At 35.1% G+C, this 26,398-nt stretch overlaps 1 protein-coding gene across 1 annotated transcript in view; it reads left to right on the forward strand.

The window, feature by feature from the left end:
• Window positions 1-26,398, forward strand: part of CFAP47 (cilia and flagella associated protein 47) — a 362,349-nt gene that overhangs the window by 169,029 nt on the left and 166,922 nt on the right. Inside the window, 3 exon segments of the mRNA XM_054819861.1 lie at window positions 11,836-12,032; window positions 16,215-16,358; window positions 17,470-17,643. Of these exon segments, the coding sequence (XP_054675836.1) occupies window positions 11,836-12,032; window positions 16,215-16,358; window positions 17,470-17,643 (515 nt within the window).

Genomic DNA, 26,398 nt, shown 5'->3' on the forward strand with positions numbered 1-26,398 from the left:
GCTGTAAAACATTTTAGCGTGTCACTGGGCACGTTTTTACGAAGATGACAATAGTTATTGCAGTATTAGAAGCAAGACTATCCTGATGAGTAACTACAGTCAGTAGAAGTTGTACAATAGATATAACAGGTTGGAGGCTGAAACACTTCTTGAATTACGGGGTATTTAAATCCTAGTTAAAACCCTTTTGTTGTTAGGTTAAAAAATAATTGCCTGTGTTTGTAATAATTGATGTAGAGTTGAACTAAAAAAAGTCAGAATGACTTTGCTGAGTGGGGGAGGGAATTCTTCGGAATGCACTGTAAAAGAGGGGAATACCAGCTGGGAGAGAGAGAAAAATCTGCACATACAAATCTGATAAGGACATAATAAGACCTCCATCATGATTTCAGAACAAAGATTGTTAACTGACCAGATGGCAGGTCACTGTTGCTTAGCAACTTCTCAAATTATTTTTAAAGTTGAAATGTGAATAAACTTATCTGAAAATTTTAGAATATTAATAGCCAAAATGTAGTGAAGAAACTACATTACAGTAAGGAAGTGGTTATTTTCTGTTAGTTCATGCTACTGCTTTATCCATCAAAGGAAATTATAAAAGCATCTGAAAGAGGGAAGTAAGCAATGGAAAGTCAGAAACTAAATCATACTGCAGTGAACACGATCGTTTTGATATTTATTTTTTTCTTTCTAGGACACTTAGTTACATGAGGGAGTAGAAATATCAAGACGATGCAGAGAACTAAGTGGGGCTTTGGTAGTGAATTCAGAGAGGTGGTGAGCTAAAGAACAGCTAAAAAGGGAAGCTGAGATAACCAGCTGATTGCATGAAAACAAAGATGTGTTCAGTACAATGACAGTGATAGCTGACTCAGTGTATTTGTTGTGCTAATGAGGAAACACAGGAATATTTACAGGCACTTAGAAAACCTAATATTTTGACAGAAATCCCCAGGTGGTGTTCTTGTGGATGGAGGCAAAACATTGGTCTCATCTGGAACTTTTGTTAACTTCATTATCTGAAGAAGCAGCAGTGTTTTAGCCACAGTGGTAGCTTTCCTTAGGTGGGAGAGCTGCTCCTCTGAAGAAATGACAGAGTGCTTAGACTTATGAAGAAAAATAAAGGTGGAAGCATCCCCTGGGGGGATGGGTGAGCAAGTGACTGCATGGTGGTTAGTTACCAGTTGGGGTTAATCCATGACATAACACCGCTTAATATATTACACAAAATTATTATGTCAATGTGAGCTCTTTCTTAATGCTGAAATGACCAACGAGATCTACAGATAAATTAGAAGTATCATAAGAACTGGGGAGATGGTCTCTTCTCAGTACACACTATTGGCAGAAGAGCTAGTACAGAAGTGAAGGGTCTGGTTTCTGTAAGAAGTTTGTGGAAATTCTGAAAGAAATTGAAAAAGACAAACTACAAAAATGTTCCAGTGCTAGAAAATAAAGCTTAAGACAAGAGCAACCCCATGATTACTTTGAATTCTGTGTGCCTGCCAAGCAGTTCAAGCACAGCCCCTATAGTGTGTCAGTGTTACGTGACCCGAGGAGTCTGTACTTACTGCATGTGGAAGGAGATCTGCTAGTAAGTCTATCATTTGCAGAATGCCTAAGGACACAGTCTAACCCTTAGCCCAGCTCTGTTTCATACTGAGATTGTTAGGGATCCTTTGGTCTCATCTGCGCTTTGAACTACACCTTGAGTACCTCCATCCTCTTAAAGCTCCTCTTGATGATATGCAGAATGTATCCTGTAATTCTTTGCTGTGTAAAAATTTGATGTGTAAGAAGATCACAACATCACATCACATCACATCACATCACATACCACTGTGATTGTTCACCATTGTCTCAGATGGGATCCTTAAGAGCTTTAGTCTCTCTGGATTATCAGAAGTAGCCGGGGAAATAATTCAATCCCTGTATATAGCTCAGGAGAAAGGTAATTAACAGTAAAACTTTAATGCTTTATAAACCAAGGGTAGTGGATTGAGCATTTAGAAACTCGTGTTAGGTATAATTAACATTGAAATAAGTTGCCCTTTTCTTAGCAGTGTGTTATTAAAGAATGAAAAGGCTAAAATGTCAAGTGGAATTAAAATAATGGCCCCAGATTTTAAGCAAGAAAGAAGTATCATCCAAAACCAGCTCCATGATTCACCAAACTAACAGGTTGCTGGTCTGATTTCCTTGGATAAAGCTTCCATAGAGACATTTTGACTGTCTTGCCTTATCTATCTCTGTATGTGTGTGTTTCCAGAGCAAAACTATTACAAGTTACACTTGGTTCAAGGTTTTAGCTAATGGATTCTATCCTTTTTGTTTTCCCATCTTTCTCCCACCCCTTGCTGTAATCTTTCATTAGTCAGGGAGTCATTCCTTCTGTGGTTAATGATAAAAGGAAGATGTGACATTAAAATTAATGGAAAAATTGTTGTGTAATGAGTGAAACTACAAACACAAGGAATGACAGCCAGTACAAAAAAAAAAAAAAGGCCATAAGACCATCGATATTAGACTATAGAATCATAGAATCACAGAATGGTTTGGGTTGGAAGGGACCTCAAAGACCATCTAGTTCCAACCCCCCTGCTATGGGCAGGGACACCCTCCACTAGACTACGTTGCCCAAAGCCTCATCCAACCTGGCCTGGAACACTTCCAGGCATGGAGCATCCACAGCTTCTCTGGGCAACCTGTTCCAGTACCTCACCACTCTAACAGTAAAGAATTTCTTTCTACATCTAACCTAAATCTACCCTCCTTCAGCTTAAAGCCATTCCCCCTTGTCCTATCACTCCATGCCCTTGTAAACAGTCCCTCTCCAGCTTTTCTAGTAGGCCCCCTTCAGGTACTGGAAGGCTGGAGCCTTCTTTTCTCCAGGCTGAACAAGCCCAACTCTCTCAGCCTGTCTTCATAGGAGAGGTGCTCCAGCCCTCTGATCATCTTTTTGGCCTCCTCTGGACCTGCTCCAACAGCTCCATGTCCTTCTTTCTTGTACTGGGGCCCCCAGAGCTGGACGCGGTACTACAGGTGGGGTCTCATGAGAGCGGAGTAGATGGGGAGAATCATCTCCCTCGACCTGCTGGTCACGCCTCTTTTGATGCAGCCCTGTAACCTAGGGTAACTGTTTTACTTATTACTATGCAGCTATAATAAGGTATACCTGCTCCTTTAATTCATTGTTATCAAAACTGTTTTTCTATTCCACTTTCTTTTCTTTCCCAAGAAAGCTTAGACTTCTAATGAAATCAGAGAAAATTAAGGAAGAGTTGTGATAAGATTTTCAGCAACATACTTAGCAGGTTTAATTAGGTAACTGTCATACTACATGGAGCCCCTTTGTTATAAAACAGACTTTTATGTAACCAAGTGGTTTAAGGTACTCTTATTGTAGGTACTCTTGACCTATTTTTTCCCTGTAAGCTCTTTTTGTTGTCTATTTATAAGAGTATGGGCTAGGCTAAATGTGGAAATAACAAGATATAGTTGTGTTATGATCAGATGTTTGCATGTATCGTAACTGCTGATGTTGGAATGGGGAAGTTATTTGTTCATATTCTACACCTCTAGGATAGGAGGTTTTATTATTATTTTAATTGTTTATATTCTGTCTAACATTACAGGATATAAATTCCATTTCTACCAGTAGTAATGAATGCTATGTAGTTTGTAAAATATAAATGCATTCTATTTGGTCACTTGATTATATATATATCCTAATTTCTTGCAGAGGAGCCCAGCAAATACCCAGATTGGCATGACTATTGAATTTTAGTCTGATATTTACTGACAATTTAAAAAAGAAAAAGAAATACCAGACCTTAGAGTGATACCTAAATGTTGGTATATTTCCCATTCCTTTTGCAGAGAGTGTCTCAGTTTTGTATTCTGCCCCAAAATCTACATCTTCAGCAGCAACATGCCACCCCCCAAACCTGATTTTTTTTATTCTGTGTTAATTTATGAAAATGTTACCCATGAATAACTGAGTCTATAATGTTGATCTAATCTCAGTATTTTTGTTATGTAGACTAAATTGTAGTCTATAGTTAGAAATATGTGATGTTGTGTTTTTATTGCCATACTTTCCAATAAATATAGTGCAGAACAACTAACAATCAAGAATTAAATTTTAAATCATTATTTGGCATGCATCATTCTTAATGTTAGAGATGAAAAATACTTTTCAATGTTTTTCTTTTGTGTTTTATATAGTCATTTCATACAGCTAAGTAAAAATATTTACCTACACTGCATCATCTATAGATGGACTTTTTCATGTCAGTAATTTTTTCTAAACACTATATATATTTTCTTGATAATTATATGCTATGTTTTAAAATTTGCATTAATATTTTTTCATGACCTGTGGTCAACCTTATCTCCTTCTTTTTATGACTTTTAAGTGTTGTCTCATATACTTGCTCAGCATTCGGTTTAATCAGAGCAATCTTTATTTTTTCATTTATTTATTTATTTATTTATGTCTCCAGAGCAATTTCCTGGGGTTTTAAGTCTATTCTTCAATAAAGCATTATCAGTAATTCTGTTGTTTCTTCCTAGTATTCCATGGTCCACATGCTGTATAATTTTTCCTGCATCTTAGTTGTTTTTGTTTTTCTTTCTGAATAAAGTCCTAATCATTTACAGCAAAATTACATAGTCACTGTCCAGTAACAAAAATTTTGTTATCTTTTCATTTTACCATTTACATTTTGAGGTTTTATTCTAGCTCCTTATCACGTTAACTTTCAGAGTTCAGTTCTATGATTTAACTGACAGTATAGTAATAAAAACTTAATTACATTTGGTGGTCTTAATCATCCAGAATAGTGAGGCACAAATGGGATTAAAAAGTGTAAGTGGTAGCATTTCTTTTTACTCTTCCTTCATACAAAGGACTTATTTAAAGTTATGATATAGGTCTTTATCTTAGTTTTCATTCCAGCTATACTTACTGAATAGCTATTTCTACTATACATGTATTAGTAGAAAGTTGTTTTGGTCTTGCAAAATTGAGAGGGATTTAAATATTAGACTAGATGCATTTCTTTTGTGTTTGATATCTGCAATAATAAATTCAATTGAGAATAGTTGTATTTGCTACAAGTTTTTGTACTGTGAAAAAATTTTGGAAGGCCTCTCTCTTATGCTGGTGTATGAATAACCTTACTGCTAGTGGTGAAGAATGATGTTAATCTTCAGAAAAGGTATCGGAGTATCCTTTACCTCATGCTCTGGTCAGAATTGAGATTCAGAAGATTCACTGAAACCTGGAGTCTGCCTAGGTAGAAGAACAACATGTGGATAGACAGCAAAGACTTCAAGCTTACTTGACAAACGAAGCCTATAGGGCTCAGGATGCTCATATGTGATTTAGGTTTTCATCAGTGAGCTCTGACATCTGCTTCCATGACTGTGAGTGTCAAGGCTTATCTTTGCCTTTGGCGCAGTCTTGAGACCATTGCATTTGTGAGGCTTAGGAGGTACAGCTTCTCTAAAGCCAGTAATAGATCTGGTGTTGGCCAGGCCCATTTCTCATCATCACTGGGTTTGGGAGGAAGACATTGACTTCCTTTCATTGCATTTATTTTATTTTATTTATTATTATGTGCATATTTGGACTTGTCCCATGCTGTGACTTGAAGAATCTTGTGCTGTCCCAGTGTCAATCCTTGTCTTCCTTCTAAAGGTGAAAACAAAAGATACTTTGAATAGAGAGGTTTTATGACTCAGAGTTGTAACTTGAAAAGCATCCATCTGCCTTCGCATATTCTGTGCACCTTAAGCATAAATCAATAATTTAAAATTGAGTATATTTTGCTGTTGTTTTTTAAAGGTACGTGTTTTAAAACTTTTTAGTTTAGTTGCCAGTGTCATTGACAGTTGCCAGTAATGCATATATAAGTTTATAATCTTGATATTCATTATTCTTTACAGTTTTGTCTAAAGATTTCCTGCCATTCAGTCTTAATTTATACAACTGTATCTGTATAAAAGAACATGCTCTTCCTGCAAGTAAGGAGCATGTTTGACAAGTTAGAGCTATTATATTATCTTTGTTTAACAGAGTTTGTAAGCAGTTTATCTGCTGTATATTTGCTGCTGCTGTCTAGCAGCACAACACCAGTTATGGTGGGGAAAGAAGGAAATGGGTATGGATTTTTGGGTAAAACTCTGAAAACCAAACCAAAAATCCATCCTATTTGTCTTTTCAGCAGTTAATGAAAGATCAGCTTTAACTAAGTTTTAACTAAGCAGAACAGCTTGCTCGGCAGTTGAGTTTATATGAACAACATGGTATTTATACTAAATAAAGTTATATATCAAAGATGAAATAGCATAGGTTGAAAGGGGAGGAAGGGCTTTGTTTTGCAAAGTGATGTCTCTGAAAAATTTTGGGAAATATGCAAAGTAGCAGAGTACTTACAGTGTGAATTGAAGATTTCAGCCTTATTTCCCACTCTGTGTTTTTCTGATGTCAGCTCCTTCTCTTTAATTAAGGAATTTTTTGGAAAATTTTGAAAAACAAAGATCCTTGAATGCACAGTTGGAAGAATACAGTTTAGGTATTGAAAAGTGCTATTACTGTTTTATGAAAGGGAGAGTAATCCTGGAACATCACATCCGGTTCTGGTTTCCAATACTTCAGAAGGGAGGTTACAAATGAGGAAGGGTTCAGGAAGTGCTATAGTAATTATTTCAAAGTCTTGAAAGCTTGAATAGCTTGATCTCTCAGTGATCTCTGAGGGAAAGAGATCCTGTTCAGGTTACCTGTAAGCACTTAAAAAGGGGAGAATGTGTCCAACTGTAAAGGGGCTTTACGCAGAAAGCATAGAGCTTTCTACATAACACACAGATTTGTAACAAAACAATTTATGATACCTGAAAAATGATGTTAATGTGAGGTTTATTAAATACTGACACAAGCATGAGAGAAACAACAATCTTTCTACCACTTAGTCTTATAAAAAAGACAGAACAAAATACTTAAAAGCTAAAATAGCACGAAAGTAAATAGAACTACACATTTCTAGACATCAAGTTGCAATAAATGAAGACTGAAAGATCAAAGCTAAAGTAAAAATCAGTTGATTGGAGAAAAGAGGAGAAATTTTACACTGGAAGATGGAAGTTGGTTATCAGATTTCTGAGTACTCATAAATTATTTGCACCAAAGTTTAACAAAAATTAAGGACCATAAATTTAGTACACACAAAATTTGGAAAACAAAGTTCAGGCATACGTAGGATCTTCTCTGTTGTAAAAGGGAAACATTCTACAGATAAATTTGAGCAAGTGCCTAAATAATACAAGATCTATTGCTACCAATATCTCAAACTAAAACTAAAGCACTGTGGTGGGTATCCAGATATAAAAGCAATAAACATTTATCTCAGAGTTAGGAAATTCAGGAATTATCTGGAATATGCAGTGCTTTTATATATTGTAACATTACACTGGGGAAGGCTTTGAGTAATGGAAAAAAATGTGTAGAAATGTGAGGTAAAGTGCTTCACATATTTGCATGTGACAGTGCATGAATACTACAGCATGCAAGTACTTTATAAGAAGGGATTCCTGTTTATTTGGTTTTCGTTTTTCAGACTGGTTTTTTGTTTGCAATCTTCTGCCTTGAAAGGACTTTACATTACCAATTGTACTATTAGCAGAAACCTGATAGTAATACCTTTGAACTAGAGGTATTTTAAAGGAAAGAAAATATATAGGAGTAAATGATTGATAGCAATTTGTATGCAAAACCAATACAGCAGCATGTCAGTACCAGCATATCAATACTGTATATTATACATTATAATAATAACCAAATACCAACTGCTGTTGCCATGTAATGATGAAGATACATTTATATTACATAGGTAATGATAAATTTGTGCAGTTCTTTAACATAACAGTAAGATTTTAATTTTCAAATGGATATGCGCCTAAGCAAGTATGTCCTGATATACACTTACTGTATTTTATAATCATGTACATTGTCGAACTTTTCTAAGGCTAGCGTTCACCTAGAATGCTTTTAGTCATACCATATGGTTTAGTTTCTTTCCTAGTTTATAAAGACAGTCAAAAATCCTAGGCAGGAAAATAAAACTAAACCCATATTTTTTTGATGGCTAGGTTGTACTATTTCGGCATTAAAATTGTCCGGGAAGAAATAAAAGTCTACAATGCATTTTCAATGAAAAAATGTTGTTCTACCTTTCTATCTAATTTAGATTCAGTATCTAAAGTTAATATCAGAGTTCTGTTGCCTCTTCTACAGGATTTGACAATACTGGCTGCCTGCTGTTATACTTGCAAAGAATATCCAAATAGAACCTTCTTTTTTTTTTTTTTTTTCCTTTCCTCCCCAGTGAATGGATGAAAGTGTTCTCTGTAGAACTATCAAGAATTGCTAGAAATTTTCTACTTTCTTGGTAATTGTTCCTACAGTTAATTTATTCAGGTTGTTGTGACTCCTTCCTGACTTCTGTTTAAATGACTACTGGCTTAATTTTTTTTCTCTTTTTTTAAAAAGAAACCTTCTTCCCATAGAGAATCTTAGATTGCAAAAAGAAAGGAATGTGTGTTATCATACATTCTATAGAAATCTCTAGCTAGCTCTTGTTATATCTTTTTGACATTAAGCCTTCATTACTAATTTTCCATTAACTTACTATTTTGCAGTAAGTGGTATAAAGACTTGGTGTTTGATTCTCTCCATGTAATAGTTCCTTATGCATTCAGCACACTCTTTATTTGTTCTGTGCTCTCTTCTCTGTTTGTAGGAAATTTTGCCTAACTTCCTTCTTTCCCCCTCTGTTGCTTATTTTTTAAAGATCTTGTCTCAGCCATTTCCTTCTTCCAGTCATGAAGAATCACTTTTGAAATTTTTGATATTTGTAAATTTTGGACATATGTTTTAAAGAGATCTTAGCTCTATCCTTGTCATCATTTTAAATAAAGAGACTTTGCATTATTACTCTACTATTTTTTTTCTCAGTCTAATACTTTATGATTTGGCTAATCCTTTTCAGTACGGGCTATGCATTGGATGACTTAAGAAAGCACCTTAGCTTTACTATATTTCTTAAGTTATATTAAGCAAACTTTTTACTTGGCAGCATTCCAATTGCCCAATGGCATAGTGACTGTGTAGCCAATCTAAGCTTCTATGAGTATTATTCAGAAATACTGATGGGCAACATTTATTAAACAACCAACTCCCCAAGAAACTCTTTCTTCTACTTTATTGTAGTGCCACACAGCTCTTCACTGGCTTCTGAATGTGATTCATGAACATGGCTGCTGACTATTCATGGCAAGATATTGAAAAAAATTATCTGCCATTTGCATTTTTAAATCAATTAAGGAAAACCTGCTTTCATTCCTTTTTCTTTCCCCAGTAGATCTTCCTTTTCTGATTGATCAAGTGTATTTAACTGTTTGCTTAGATGTGTAATGATATACTGTATTTAAGTGGAAACATCCCCCCCCCCCCCCCCAAAACAGTAGGTTTTTTAGAAACTCTTCTACAATTTTGTTGTATTCAGATAAAGCAAAAGAAAATCAGCAAATAAACATACACAGTGGTAGCAAAAATTTCAAAACATATCAGCAGTCACTAAGGGATATAAAAGAGCAGTTGCTTTTTCAAGACTACTGAGTACAGAGATATTCTAATTCAGATGAGCTCATTCAAAGACCTGATATATAAGGTCTTTAGATATATAAGGTCTATAAATGTATAAGAAGTTGGAAGAGTCTGGGTTCTTCAATATGGTTGCTTATTTAACCTTCTAGGAGTCCATACCTGCAAATTTAGTCTTCAGGTTAATTTAATCAGTTATTTATGACACATACATGGTGTCAGAGGTTGAGATAACTTCACTGTGAAATTTAGCTTTGAGCTTCTATGTAGTACCATCGTTGCTGAATAACAGCTTATATAATGTGCAATATATATATATAATCTTTGCTGAATATCTTATGAGACTGAGAAAGAAGAAAACATGCTAAAGTGAGAAATTTTTAGGCCCAGTCTATGGTATTTAAAATTAGCATGAAAAAACATTTTGCAGAAAAAAACAACCTTCACCTATAATTCACAGGCAAGTGATTTCTGTAATCATTTTAATTTGGAGATCCTGTCTCACTTCAGACACCATGTCTTATTGCATAAAATATTTATCATGTTAAATAAACATCACCAGTTGACTTGCTTTCCTTTTCATTGATTGTAATTGATCACAGTATTTCAATGATTCAACTGACTTATTCTTCAATGTATCTTTTAATGCATAAGAAACAAATATTTTAACAAAAGTAATGCCAAATAAATATTATGAATATGGAATGGGATGGGTAGGAAGACTTTTTTTTTTTTTTTTTGCTATAAGAGGCATTTCTGTTTGAAAGTATGCATTTCAAAGATGGGTCCAACTCAGTGAAAGATAACTCTAATTATTAATAATACAATTCCATTTAGTGCAAGACAGTAAAATTCATACAGAAATACTTTTTTGAGCTTCCAGCACACTTTATTATCTTTCTTCAAATGTTGCAAACATCTACTTTATCTTGAAATGCAAGTATTAAAAATGTGTACTTTGAATTTTAAATATGTATTTTGTTTCAACATCCTAAAATAATTCTTGTAGACAGAGAAAATTAGGGACTGTACTAATGAACTGAAGAATGGAAAGGACAGTTTCATTCCTTGCATAACTGACAAACTCAGGTCACTTTTGTGGAAGATAGCCAATGGGGATAATAACTTAGTGACAAAATAGAAAAAAAAGTAATAATTCAAAAATTACCAGGCCATTAATCTTGTCTTTAAAAGAGAACAAACTAATTTATTTCAGAGAGGGTTAAACCTGCAGTGCAATTTATAATCTTTTTGATAGCCTGGTAATGTTAAAAGATTAATAATGTCATTCTGTATGATTCGTCTCTTGAACTTGAGCTATTTTTGTGAAAAAAATGAAGTAGTGATGTCATAAGGCAACAAGAAAGCTTCAATTTGCTGTTCATTTGCAGAAAGGTAAGAACTGAATACATGAGGAGCACCACTTTGTGAAATAGAATGAGCAGCATAACAAATGAAGATTGATTGCACTTTCAAATTTCAGTAGTCATCATTGAAGATATTAGAATAGTTTGAGTCCAGTTATCATACGTATCATCAGAAAAGAAGCCAAGAAGGGAAATTCCACAAGAATTTGTCAGGTGTTCCCCTTCAGGGAGAGGCAGTGTGTTTGGAGTTTTTTTCTGAACGGTTCTGTTGTGTCATTACATTGTCTGTGACCTTCCTCATCTTTTCCAACTTTAGGCATTGGTTTCTGACCTTGGAAAACAGTGAAAAGAAACAGTCTTTGTTACATATAAAACTGCAGCAAAGATTTTACAGCTGCAGTCTTCATGTAATTTTGCAGGTTTCTTAGAGACTCTTGGGAGAGTTGGACGGGGGAACTCTTTTTATAGTAACTACTATACTTTTTTGATATTTACAGAAGTTCATATACATTAAATTTTTATACTAGATTTAATGGATCTTTTAAAATATTTGTTTCTGTGCACTACTAAAACCAATAGAAAATATTGTTTAGATGCTTAAATATACCCTTTTTTTAGGAAAATAAATATTTGGTTATGCTTATATGATAACAATCCTAAAATTATATCGTTTGTCTTAAATTGTTGCATCTACTGCTGGGGAGACTCTCCTACAGTTTATTGGAACTCTCTCCACATTCTGCTTGTGAATTCAATGTTTCTGAAAAGCTTTACAACATTGCAATTTTTGTGTTTTGTTTTTAGATAGAAGTGATGCCGTTGAGCTTCCTATAAAATTCATTCCTCGTTATGCCGGTTGCTACCCCTGTCAGATTCTTCTGAAGTCCTCCTGCGATGTTCGTGTCTATGAGATTGAATGTGTAGTGAATACAGACCATGCGGAAGCAGAGCTTGAATTTCTAACTCCAGCTTACCAGGCAGTGATTCAGGACATTCCAATAGTAAGTTCATTTTACTACTAGAAACCATAGTAAGATTCAGGATTTTTAAAAAAGGGACACCGTATCAATATTGTTAAAATTTACAGTTGTAAAATACACAAATGCATGTAAATACTGACTTGAGTATTATTACTCAAAGTCCACATTGGACATAACATAAAGCTTGTTGGGGAAAAATAGTTTCTGGCAGGTCTTAAAGTAAATTATTATTTTGATGGGCTTTGTTCTAATGTTTCACTTCTGCCCTGACAACTGATAATCTGTTACTTAATAATGTTATCACACTGAAAGTGAAAAAATGAGTTTTTTTAATCTAGGGAATAAATGTATTGTTTCTGAAAAAAAAGGAGAGTAAAAATGGAGTAAAATAGAAGAATTAGATTATATACAATTTAAAAAATATGGCAAGCATAGGCAGTATATCATATATAGTTTTGCAATATCTATTTTGTATATGAAACCCTTGACACATGAGAAGTAAGACCAGGGAGTGAAGATGGAGTGTAGGTTGGAATATCATCTCCCTCAGAAAATTGTTGCTCAAAATTTAGAGAACTTTTCTGATTTAAAAGAAAAAAAATATGAAAACATGATAGGGAAGGAGCTTAAGCTGTGAGAGAAAGGGTAGACGTTCTTTAAGAGATAAAAATGGTAAAATATTTCCTGAGATTTGAACTATGGTTTGGTCTATGTACTTGATGTAACCTTTTGATATTAAAGCCATAGAAGAATATTAGTGAGTTAATTTATAAAAAAATTACGAGATTTTGTAGACAAAAGAGAGGGGGGAGATTCAAACAAGGAGACTTAATGGCTGGGGAAAAACCATGCTGTAGATGCTCTATAAAATACTGAAAGCAGACAAGGAACTAGTTCATTAAGAAAGGAAAAAAAAATCAAAGAAAATCATATTATTGTGCTATTTTTTCTTAAATATATTTAACGTAGATATATTTTTATATATTTTATATATATCAGAGAGTTTCTAAACAGATTGGCTTTTTTTTTTTTTTTTTTTTTTTTTACTTCTAAGTGTTCCTAATGATATGCTTTTAAATTTCATGCAGGACTCATGCTTTTAGACTTTTAAGTCCTGCTTGTTTTCTTAGCAAGGAAATAAAAAGTAACTCAACTGGAGCATATACTCTGCTTGTGTGTATGCATGCGTTTGTGAGAGAGGGAATGTGTATCTCTGTTAGTCTGTCTCTTTCTATGGAATGCATGCACATGGTCACAAAGTCTGCTCTAGATGTTAGGCTCTAAATTTGCAAAATCAAACATTGATGAACAAACAAATATAAAAATGTCAAGTTGTTCCTGTCCTTTTACATCTTAAGTTTAATTTTGTGATTACAATTATTTTCTTCACAATGTTTCTCTCACGTTCAGTCTAAGAAATGTGTGTTACTCTGTTAAGGAGTTAGATACTTTACATTTTTATATACATGCATTCTAGCTGGAGCTTCTGCATCTATCAGAATTTTTTCCATACTTTTATGTTGTTAGTTAGCACTGTTATATTTGTCATTCAAATTACTGAAATTTTAAATACTCTATGGAGGAAGACACGATCATAGAGAGTGAAGCTGAGATATGGGGTTGTTCAGTCTGCTAAACTTAGTTTCTTGAACCTAATATTTAGTGTTCAAAGCACTTTTGATAGATGCTAGCAAACTGTCATAACATCTGTGTGGTAGGTGGAACACTTTATAAAAGGAGCAAATAAAATGGTCAAGTGATTTGCTTAAAGTGACACAGTGAATTAGTGACAGAAACAGAAAAAGAACCCACCTGAATCTGAAATCTGTGATTGGTTTTTTGTATGGGAGTTAAGGCTGAACATCTGAAGTTTCCGTAATTCTCACAGGCATGAGATGAATGTAATTGTTCCTTCACTTTCAGTCTCTCCAGTGAAAGAGGCATAGGTCCTATACATGCAGCCTTATTATGTACCTTGGATTTAATCACCTACTATCCTGCGAAAAGATTCTAACTCCCTTAGCATTAATTGTTTTTCTCATAGACTTAACAGGCTTCAGATAAGATTTTGCATTAAGCAGAGATCCTGTAAGAATTAGATGAGTAAGTAATTAAAACTGTTTGTTAATGCACAAGTTCAAGAGAGCAGAATTTAACAAATATTTTATTTTCATTTTCTAATGTTTGTGGTTGACCTTAATATCTTTCTTTAAAGATATTTTTAGACAAATTCATGCTGTGTTAGAAGGATTTATTACAGACAAATTTCAAAGTGACCATGTTTGTCAACTACATTTCTCCAGCTGACAAGTTTTTGTGTTTGAGAATAAGAAGAAATACTTATTGGTGTAAGAGGGTAGATTTAGATTAGATATTCGGAAGAAATTCTTTACTGTGAGGGTGGTGAGGCAGTGGGACAGGTTGCCCAGAGAGGTTGTGGATGCCCCATCCCTGGAAGTGTTCAAGGCCAGGTTGGATGGGGCTTTGAGTGTCCCTCAAGGAAGGGAGGTTGGAATTAGATGATATTTAATGTCCCTTCCAACACAAACCATTCTATGATTCTATGGTGTAATCATCACTAGTGTGGATAAAGGAAGCATCTGATACCAGTGGCACTAGAAATCATTGAAAATAAAACAACTTAAGCCCCCAAATTTTGACTGTCCTCCTCTTTTCCTTACCAAAGAACAATCATGGTGATTTTTTTTCCTCTATCCCACCTTTTAAAGCAGTAGATTAGCAAAGAGTGATGACCTGCTAGTTTTAAAATTAGTCAAGCTGGTTTTCCAAAAGGTACAGTTGTTCCTGATGTTGTGGAGGAAAAAAGCATGAGAATAAAAATAATCTTTTGATGCCTTTTTCCCCCCTTTTTATTTAACCTTCAGCATGAGAATATCAGTTACCTTTTTTTTTTTCTTTCTCCATGTTTTCTAGCAGAGATGATGTAACTGTTATAATTACAGAACTGGACACTACAGTGATGGAAGTATTTTGAAAAACTGAGGCACTATACAAATCTCAACATTCCAAACAGGCATTTGTGCTCAACCACTAGGAAATTTACCTCTTAACAACTAAGAATTAAGCATTAATCATACACGTTAATCAAACCTTAGATATATGATACTGCAGGTCTCGTTATACCAAGGGGTTAGCTCTGATGATAACAGGTGGTGGTTCTTAGTTTCTGAGGTTGAGATAGCTGACCTTGAGAGACTTTCAAAGAAGGAAACAAGGATTGAGGTATCATCTCTATTCCCCCAAATCCATTGTTTATCTCTGACATTTACATACAGTTTTCCACGGATAAAGACTATTATGGGTCAAAGGATTACTTCCTCTTTTAATAAATCAGATAAATCTTCTCTGTTTTGACAAGGCAGGTATTAGTTCTTGAATGTCAGTTCATTTTCTTTTTCAGATGAATGTTAACCTTTTTTAAGACTGGATGTTTGGTCATCTGGTTCCTTCAAATAGTAGAAGGCTGGATAGCATCATTTAAGTTTTACTATTTTTATGCAGCCCCCAAACATGTATTACAAAATATCTCACTTTCTACCATAATCAAGTAGTCTTGTGATACATATGGATGCAAGACAAACATGTTTCTTAAATAGGCTTTCATGCTACTCAGGATGGGCATTCTTTAAAATAGATTAGTCTCTTGAAAGACAAGTTTCCGAGAACATAGGACTGTAAATACGTCTTTGGAGATGGAGACCTTAATTCGTAAGCAGGACTGAATCTGTAATACAGGCAGTAGCCAAATGAGGCAATATGTGCTAGTACACCACATCAGCACTTCAAAGAGGTGCACTAAGATTTTCTACAGATGGACAGAACTTTGGCAAGCATTAAACAGCACCATAAAGATACTTGTAAATTTTTATAAAGTTACTTATAAATTCCATCTTGACCATTAGCTATATCATGTACATATTTTTCTAATGAGCATTCCTGTTGACAGTATTGCTACTAATAGTATTGGTACCAGTACTGCTGGCTGCCAGGAATAAGGGATTTATTATTAGCTTAATTCATTTTTAAAATACACTGTTTTATTCTCCCCAAAGGTGCTCTGAGTGAGTACTTTGGGAAAATGAGTACTGTGCTCAGATTTGATGATAATTGCAAGTAAAAGCTGAAAGGCATGTTAAGAGCTTTAAATGCATAATCTAATTTACGTTTTTACTTTGATTTCAGAGTAACATGTCCAGCCAGAACTGGAAACTTGAAGCAATTTTGGAAGGACAGGGTTTTTATGGCCCTCCTCTAATAAATGTGGGTCTAGGTGAAACAGCACTGTATCCTCTCATGTTCAAGCCTATTGCTGAGTGCATAACAACGGTAAGAGGGAAATTAGTTTCGACAGTTGAAAAGGATGTTTCTGTCAATAAAATTTACATCAGTGTCAAAATTATGAATGTGCTTAAGCAGTTACTAACATTAAGCATCTGCTTGAGAGACAGAAATTGGAAGATCGCCTACCAGCTGAAGTGAAAAAACAAAGTAACTAACTTTGCAAAGCTTAAGGTTAGGCATGATAGATTTCCCCACTACCCTTTATTTTCTCTTCCTTTATTTGCTCTTCTATCAAATGCTCCATTTTAATGAAATGACCAGTTAGTCTGTAGAGATTCTGAACTTTGATCATAAAAATGTACATTGTGTTAGTCTGAATTTAAATACATACATTAAATTGTATGTCATTACCTTAGTAATAAAGTAGTACCATTGAGTATTTCTCATTGCATGTATACATCACAAATGAATTTATATCATGGGTATTTTCTTTCATAAAATAATTTCTGTTACAAGTTAAGCCACTACTTAGGAGCTGCTTTTGCCATCAGAGTAACCACTATTATGAATGCTAAAATAAAGAGCAGAGCAAAGGCTATGACACCTTTAACAAGAAGCAGTATATGTATTTTTGCCTGTATACTAGCCGAGAGATTTTGACTGCAGGTTGCTATTCAACTGTGTGAATTGCCAAAGGAAAAAAAATTAAAAAAAATTCTGTGAAACATTAATAATCCTTATGCATGGATTACCAACCAAATATAATATAGTTTAGGCATCCGGTATTATAAAACCATTAAAAGCCCAAAGCCCTGAATCCTTTGACAACAAATAATTATGAAGAACATTTTAGTTGATGGTCAGATGGAAATGATTGAGCAAAGTTATCTTTTACATGAGGAATAAGGATGCATGAGAACATATTTGCTTGGATATTTGTTTTCCAGAAAGAAGTCAAGAGGTATAAAATCTAGAAGTATGAAGGCTTTATATTGTTAAATCTCATAATTTAGAAAAATTCAATAGGAACACTTTCTTGTAAGCATCCTTTGTTGTCTGGATTTAAGATTAATAGACTAAAGGAGTTGATTTGGTAGCCAAAGGGGACTTTTACAGTGCTGAAACTTTTTTTTTCCTTCTTTTTCCTTTGTCATAGGGAAGGCTTATTCTGCGAAATGATACAGCTGGCACTGAAAACATCTTTAGCCTTAAGGGAATAGGGAAGAAACCTCTGGCACAGGATCATATTGTGATAGATTGCCAAGTGAGAAAGGTCACTAGAAAAATTTTATGGGTGCCCAATTATACCAAGAGCAAGTTAACATACAAGGTAAATTTTTGGAATAATGTGACAACTATTTTTCTATCCAAGGGTCTATCAATTATATATCACAATAACAAATATTATTGTAATTGAAAATATACTATTAAAATTTATGTATCCATGAGAAATTATATCCACCTATAGTTTATAGTATATTGATATGTTTATAGTCAGGAAGTCTGTGAGATATAGTATATGATTTTACTGTATGTTCCATGGAAAAAGATTTCTTCATTTTTTAGTCTAGTTCCTAAGGGAACAACACTTCAACAATTGCACTCTGTTAATTTGCGAGTCTTTCCTCCCTTCCCTCCTCCACTGGTTTGAAACCAGTGGCCAGCTCCGTCAGTTCTGAAATCAGAGAAGGGGCTTGAGAATTACAGGGTTCCTAAAATTTTCATAAAGCATCGGAATATTACAGGAAAAGGACAAAAATTATCCTACTAACGGAAAGATGGCAGCGTGATCTCACTATATATTTGTTTCTAATGGCCTAATGGCCTGGCCAGTCAGTGCTTGCTTTTCTTGGAACAAATTATAGCAGTTAGTGTCTTTTGGCCAGCTGTTGTTTCAGGGATGTTGGAGGAAGTTCAGAATACTGCGTGTTTTTGCTGATGGAAAAGACAATTTTAAGGAAATTACAAACTGGAGTTGCTGAAGGGCAATGGGTCACTGGGGAGATGGAGTAGGAGGTGCTGAGGTAGTTGTGAGGGACATAAGATATAAATTTGTAGAAAATAGGGTTTTGTTAGTTTCCCTGCTCAAGAAGATCTTTTTACTATTAAACATAATCCTTATTGTTTTTCACTGTTTTAGTCAAATATACTTTATAACTGTATTTACACAAACACATTTTCCTATTTAAAAACACTGTGGTATTCATGTTACTGCATGTTTTTCCTACTATTTATCTTATCTGCATGTTTAATTTGAAAGTGAAAAAAGCATTTCAGTAGAATTCCTCACCTTTCTTATCCATATATAGGACCCCATGTCATCTGCCAGGAGAGGCGGAATGTACATTAGGGCAAAAAAGATGACTTCTGCATTTCTTCTCAGCTGCAGAGAAGGTTCCTGAGCAAGAACATCTTGGACCTTGCTCAACAAAATCCATCTTTGTAACTCTATTATGGCATTGAAATCTAGAGTAGATAACATCTAGATGCTATGGCTGTATACTATTTCCTAGGAGGGCTCAATCTATGAAAACAAGGCAGTAGAGCGTGCTCTAAAAATTGTCAGCATATTTAAATATGTATTTTTGAACTGAGGGGTCTAGGTGTTGGATTTTTTTAGTAGTTTTTCTTTTTTTTTTTGGTGGGGGGAGGAGGGAAAAGGGGAGAATGTAGATTCTAGAAGATAAAATCTGACTAGTTAACTAGTGTAGAGTTGTGAAATGAGTGATCTTTTGTTCTCAGCCTTGGTACCAGTAGCACCGTATGCTGTTTTACTCACTGCTATTGGTAGACAGTGACCTCACCTTATTTTAGAGAGAGAGATCATGTATATACCAGCAGCCCTCCTCTATTGGTTTGATGGGAATTCATGGCAATGAGAAATCCTTCCTTAAATACTTAATAGTCTCAAATTTTTCACTATTAGAGGAGGATTTAATTTTAATAAACTTTGTATATCATAAAAAGTTCCAGCTTCATGTTCCTATTTTTGGACTCATTATTAAACCCCCCAAACAAAGTAGGAAATGTGGTTTTGGGGCATCACCAGCTTTGACACTTTTTTATCCAAGAATCTTAACTTTTTAGATGTGAATGCATTTACATTTCTAATATATTTGTACTTTTGAAAGAAGTGAATGTTTTTGAAAATTGACAGCAGAAGTATTTCCTCTGCTTTCCCATGTTGTGTGAACTCAATATATTTTATGCCAATGAAAGTGAAAGACACTGAAATATAAAATTTCAAAATGAATGCATTAAAATTATTAATTGGATGTCTTTTTCAGAAACATTGTGTTAAAGAAATTTATGACAGTTGTGACTATTCCAGGGTGAGCTGGGTCTGACTGAACTTTGACCTTCTTGAGGATGTTCTCTGCATACTGAAAGCTGATTTTTGGGTAGTTTTTCTCTTCTGCTTGGTTGGTTTTGTGGTGGTTTGTTTTGTTGTGGGTTTTTTTTTTTTTTCCTCTGTGAAGTACCGCTTAACAGTCCAACCATGTATGCTCTCTTTGCTCTGGGACTTTTGGGAGAAAAGTAGTAAGGCCAGCTATTTCATGCTTGTATGCATGTAATAAATTAATCACTGTGAATAATGTATTTCCTCTATGCTAGGATTTTACCCAGAAGCGGTTGTAGAACAGTTGTTGAAGCAAGGTGGCTGGAATTGTTGGAAAAGGCATGATTACAAAACCTACCAGTGTCTGGAAACTATGTCCTCAACAAAGCACACAATATTAATCACTTCCAGCACTCTCCAGCAGATGTCACATAGTGTCTTGTGGTATTGTAGTGAGTGAAGAGAATTTGCTCGCTTTTAATTCCAAAAGGGTTAGTCTGTAAATTATGATTTAATCAGTAAATCCAGAAAATGATCACCATTATCTGTAGTTATTAGGAGAAAGGGGAAACCTCCTCTAAGAGGAAACTGTGACCGACAACCTTTTTAGAAATGCAAAATAAACTTTATGTACTCAGAAGTGTATAACACAAAGGGCAGCAGGAAAAATAAGTGATACTACTTGTGGTGGTGTTGCTCATTCCATATTGCCTGTAACTTCTGGATAGTCTGAAGCAGAGCACAACAGACTGTGATTTTTGTCTTTGTCAGTGTTTCCCTTGGTGGAAGCTGCTGACAGCCCAATAAATCCTTCTCCTTTTTAATCCAGCATCTATGAAATATCATATTGTCCTTTACCTAAGTTGATGATTAGGTAGAGGAAATCTTGTCAGCTTTGGTGGAGACATAACAAAGATAATTCAAAAGGTAATAGTTTTAGAAATGTGTTTGATGGGATCTTTTGTAATTTTGTTGGCTAGTGAATATCTTCATTATTGAATTGGTTGGTTGATTTGCTCTGTACATCCTCCATTAATGAAGTGTATCCAATATACAAGGTAACTTCTCATAGATAAACTGGAACATACATGATATTTTTAAAAAAACACAAGTATTTCATTTGCTGCAGTAATAAAGCTCAGCCTGTATCAAGAATGCTATGAGATGTCCCAGGAGCTGATGAGCATAATAATTTACAGGCATGTCCATAAACAATTTACTGCACAATGAATACTTAGCAAAAAGTAATTTGGCTGAATTAATACTTGGGTAATTTTGCCTTTGAGGTGTAAATTTAGCTTCACTATTCCATTTTACTAACTGAATATATTAAACTATAAACTTAATAAAAACTCATGTCATTAAAAAAATAATTACATTGCATATATGCTACCCTGCTTCTCAGTATTCACTGTATATATCATAGAATCATAGAATGATAGAATGGTTTGTGTTGGAAGGGACCTCAAAGATCATCTAGTTCCAACCCCATGCCATGGGTAGGGACACCCTCCACTAGACCACGTTGCCCAAAGCCTCATCCAACCCGGTCCTAAACACTTCCAGGGATGGGGCCTCCACAACCTCTCTGGACAACCTGTTCCAGTGCCTCACCTCCCTAACAGTAAAGAATTTTTTTCTAACATCTCATCTAAATCGACCCTCCTTCAGCTTGAACCCATTACCCCTTGTCCTGTCACTACACTCCCTGATAAACAGCCCCTCACCATGTTTCCTCTAGGCCCCTTTAGGTACTGGAAGGCCGCAATTAGATATCCCCGGAGCCTTCTCTTCTCCAGGCTGAACAACCCCAACTCTCTCAGCCTATATCTAATAGCTTCAACCAAAATAAGGGTATTATTGCAAAAGTGACTACTGAAATTGAAGTTAAGTCTGGGAGGAGGAAGAGGGAAATAATTCTTTCCCCCATTAAGACAGCTCTCCTCCCTCTGAACAATGTTTTTACCATTTCAAACTTATATAGAGTGCTCATGTCTTTACAGCAATAATTTTTGTATGCATGGTTTGCTTGTCTGTGCAACCACTAATATGTATCAAGAGAGTTGGGAAGAAGTGCCTTTGGAAGTCAGTGGAGGTCATGTGCTTGACTCCATCAGTCTACCTTTAAAAATACTAAGCAAAACACTTTCAGTTCCCACAAAGCTTTCCAGATTAGAAAGACAATTTCCATAAATTCCTTGAAAAATGTGAATGTTTTATGAACTATTTTCTACTGATTGATGTGTAAACCTTAGGGAAAAACTGCCACTGTGCTCTTCATGGCTGGTTCTTGGGAAAAGATATTACAACAGTCTTTCTTGTGATTAACTTACTCCTGGGTCTGAAAAAACATTACAACAGAATTCGTAAAAAATTTGGGCACATATAATGTCAGTCAGAGAGCATATCCTTCTCTGATGCTGAATTAATATAAGGTTAGTGACTGCAATGTAAATGGATTTTAGTGGCTGGAAAATTAGATTCAAATCATCCTACAAAGGTAGGAAGTGTAAAGTATTTCTATAAAATCCAATCTGTCAGTCTCCTGACAAAATTTTTTATACCATTTTCTTTTGATTTTTATATAAAACTGTCTGGTGGATATAAATAATTGTCTGGTGTGTTGATGGTTCCTTCTAACAACACCTTTGAGAGTAACTTTAGCTATAAAGGTGCCTAATTCTTTCAAGGCTTGGTTTTGCAGTAAAAATATAAAACTGTGTAACTGTTTTTCTCAGTGCTGTTCAAAATAGATGTCATTAAAGTAAACTCTCCAGAGGAATCTCAAGGCTCAGTTAAATTACCTTTCAGTTATTAGGTTATACAAACTATTAATAATTTCTAAAAGTATTGTGGAATAAATACATAGTCAAAAACTATGAAATCCCCTGTTCTTCAATGCATTTCTGTCTCTCTCATCCACATATCCATTTTAGATCTTGGCAATGTCAATGAAAATGAATGACATGAAGGCTGCGTATTTGTAACAAATGTCTCAAAATAATAAAATTATATACTGTAAATCTTTAATAAGGGGCTTCTCTGTTCAGGCTAAGTCTTGTTTTGTAATTTATGTGAGATTTTCTGAGAATAAATTCCATGCAACTCTAGTAACCTGGTTGCTAAAGGTCCTATACCTTCATCAAGTTTGTATTCTTTAACCACAAGTAAATCTGTGTATTCAATAATCCTTCTAGTTTTATCTGTCCTTCCAATTTCAGTCCTTTTGGCTTCCACACTGCCTACCAGAACTTCTGTAACAGGTTTCACTACAGAAAAAGCATTCCTCATAGCAATAATGAGTGGTACAAAGGCCTACAGAATGTAAGAATAACTGTGGTTGTTGGCAGGGTTTTTTTGTGATTACTAGTTATGAAATTTTGATCAAGTAAGGGTATAGTACGGTCTTAGATCTGTTTCTTGAGATACGTTAGTGATCTCGACAGGTGACCTGGCTGAGTTACGAATCTGGATTATGTAGCACTCTTCATTATGTCGAACTCTGGATTGCAGCTGAACAGGCAGGAATTATTTGGGGAATATACTCAATCAAATGCAAAGATGTTTTATTTCAGTGTTTTAACATGCTGGTGGCAAAACAAAAGTGATTGCAAGAACTAAATGAATACCTAATAACTCAGGAACTTGCAAGGTAAGTACTGAAAGGAGGATGAGGGAAAGTAATGGGAGCTTCTTTTGAAACATCTATCATTCTTGACAGTATTGAAAAAAATCTGGTTATCAGATTGATCAGTGACTCTCATAGACCCAGTTCTGGCCTAGTGTCAAGGAGCATTGACTTTTTTTTGTAAGTAGAGCCTGTCAATATTGTTAAACAGAAGTAAGAAACAATTTTCAAATGGAAGAATTGAACATATTACTGTCTAGCTTTGTTATACAAAGAGATAGTGCAATTTAAATATATTTGATTAAGTTCTGTACATCCATTTACCACTTTGGCTTGGACTGTCAGCTGATATTTTTGAATTTATGCTTATTTGGTTATTCAGCTCTGGAAAACATGATTTTTTTATTATAATTTTGAAGATTGACTTTCCATTCCTAATCAGCTTAAATAGCCCTATTACAGTTCTGCAGAATGAGTTTTCAAATCTGTGATTGATTGATAAATTCAAGTTGTAACATTTTACAAAACTGCTGCATTTATACTTTCTGGCTCTGTGTAAATAATGACTTGAGGTATAAGACATTGGAGAATACTATCATTTAAAAGTTAAATCCTTGGACATGGATTGATTTGAGCAAATTTTCTGCAGGGTGACAATGATAACTTCAATAATAGTTTACATTTTGTTTTCATTGTGGTATTCTACAATTCTTATTTTCTAGCGATAGTGAACGGATGTAACATACGTTGTGTGGGCTTGGGGAAATTTGTGGTTACTGAAAGTCAGAATTTCTTCACTAAATTAATTTTAGTGATTGCATGATAAATATTACAGCAACTTAAACAGCTTTGCTTTTTCTTAATTATGTCAGACATTGTTTTTCTAACAAAACTTATGAAAATAAAACATCTAGAATCACGGAATCATAGAATTGTTTTAGCTGGAAAAGACCTTTAAGATCATCAAGTCCAACCGTTAACCCAGTACTGCCAACTCCAACCACTAAACTGTGTCCCTAAGCACCACATCTACACATCTTTTCAATACCTGCAGGGATGGTGACACAGCCACTTCCCTGGGCAGCCTGTTCCAGTGATTGACAACCCTTTCGCTGAAGAAGTTTTTCCTAACATCCACTCTGAACCTCCCCTGGTGCAACTTGAGGCCATTTCCTCTTGTCCTATCACTTGTTACTTGGCAGAAGAGACCAGCATCCACCTGGCTACAACCTCCTTTCAGGTAGTTGTAGAGAGCGATAAGGTCTCCCCTCAGCCTCCTTCTCTCCAGGCTAAACACCCCCAGTTCCCTCAGCCGCTCCTCACAAGACTTGCGCTCTAGACCCTTCACCAGCTTCGTTGCCCTTCTTTGGACACGCTCCAGCACCTCAGTGTCTTTATTGTAGTGAGTGGCCCAAAACTGAATACAGGACTCGAGGTGTGGCCTCAGCAGTGCCGAGTACAGGGGGACCATCACTTCCCTAGTCCTGCTGGGCACGCTTTGTCTGATACAAGCCAGGACGCTGTTGGCCTTCTTGGCCATCTGGACACACTGCCGGCTCATATTGATCTTGTTTTCCACTGGGACCCCCAGGTCCCTTTCCACAGAAGACTGAATTTTAGACACAAAGGAGGAAAACAATACTATCAGATGGAAAGAGAGTACGTTTTTTAAGTCAAATTACTGTTAAGATATGGTGCGAACAGTGGAAAACCCATGGAAAGAAAGAAGGAGAATTGGAGGTGCATAACGAGCAAAATCAATTGACAAATTCAGCACACATTTCAAGTAGCATTGAATTATTTCCAAAGTTTTGGAGATGAAAAGATTAAATAGATCAAATAAATGAATCAAAAATTATGGAGAGAGCTCATGCACAGACATAAGCAGTTGGCTAGAGCTATCTCAAGGTAACAAGTCTATCTCTGTCTTTACAAAAGGATTCCATTTATAAATTAATGGTGAACTAGTTTACTACTGAGGAAGCAGTGGAGATGCACAACTATTTACAGTGAAAAACTGCATCATTTTTCATGGGAAAATACTATGCATTTAGAAAGCTAATGTCTGTAAACTAGCTTCTAATATTTGGTATCTAACTTGTAGAAGTTTTCAGGAAAATGAAATTTAAATTAATTTAAAACAGCCAAGTTGAATGCTTTACTGTCGTCAAGTATAATTTTTGATTTTTTCAAAATATGTACTTCAGTTATTTTAAAGTAGTCAGAAGAGAAATCAGAAATCTGCAGATCTATCATTCGAACATGATTTCTGCAGAATGTATGTAAAGATGGATCTTTGCTTTCATTGAGGATTAGAGTGGTGATGGAAGAAAAAAAGACTTTAAAAGTAAACTGAGCTTGTGAATTAATATAAACAGTATCATTTTTATACTTGTCATATATGCACATAATAATAAAAATTTGCACACAAGCTCATGGATATGATTCTAGATTGTTAAAAACAAGGTTATTTCTAGCCCTGGGAATTCTTCTGAACAACAATAAAGAGATTCAGAGGATTTATATAATTAAATTCATACTATGAAAGAACAACCCCTTCAGTGCCTTTGGAAGCTTTCATAAATAGGGATAAAAGAGGTGACAAAGTTCTGCGCTGCTGGTTGCTTTCTTTTAGACACTTCTTGCCTTGAAATCCACAGTTTTAGACAGCCATCTGGGTTCTCTGTCTAACTGGAGAAAGTAGGCACCCAGCAACAGAGCTCTAAAAGCGCCAGCAAAAGGAATGGAGAATCATATAACCAGGCCAGGTTCTTCAATCTCAGCAGGGTTTTGTTCCAAGATGTATAGGTCTAGCCAGTGCCCTAATGTCCTACTTATTTGGTAAAAAAGTGTTGGTGTAAGTGCCTTTCTGGTCTTCTAAATGGGATCAGCATGAATCAGACTTCAGATATCCATGGAAAATTGCCTAATATCGGAACACTGATGGGGTTCGGTCATAAAATGTATATGGCAAGGATATCCATTGTCAAGGAAAAAAACATTTTGGGCTGTATCCAGGAGTGGAAATATTGGCTTCCTTTACAGGGATAGGTTACAACTCAGTGGAGAAAATACGTATATACCTTTTGGAAGTAGGTACCCCATTTTTTATTTTTT

The sequence above is a fragment of the Grus americana genome, chromosome 1 (genome assembly GCF_028858705.1).
Source record: "Grus americana isolate bGruAme1 chromosome 1, bGruAme1.mat, whole genome shotgun sequence".
Taxonomy (NCBI): Eukaryota; Metazoa; Chordata; class Aves; order Gruiformes; family Gruidae; genus Grus; species Grus americana.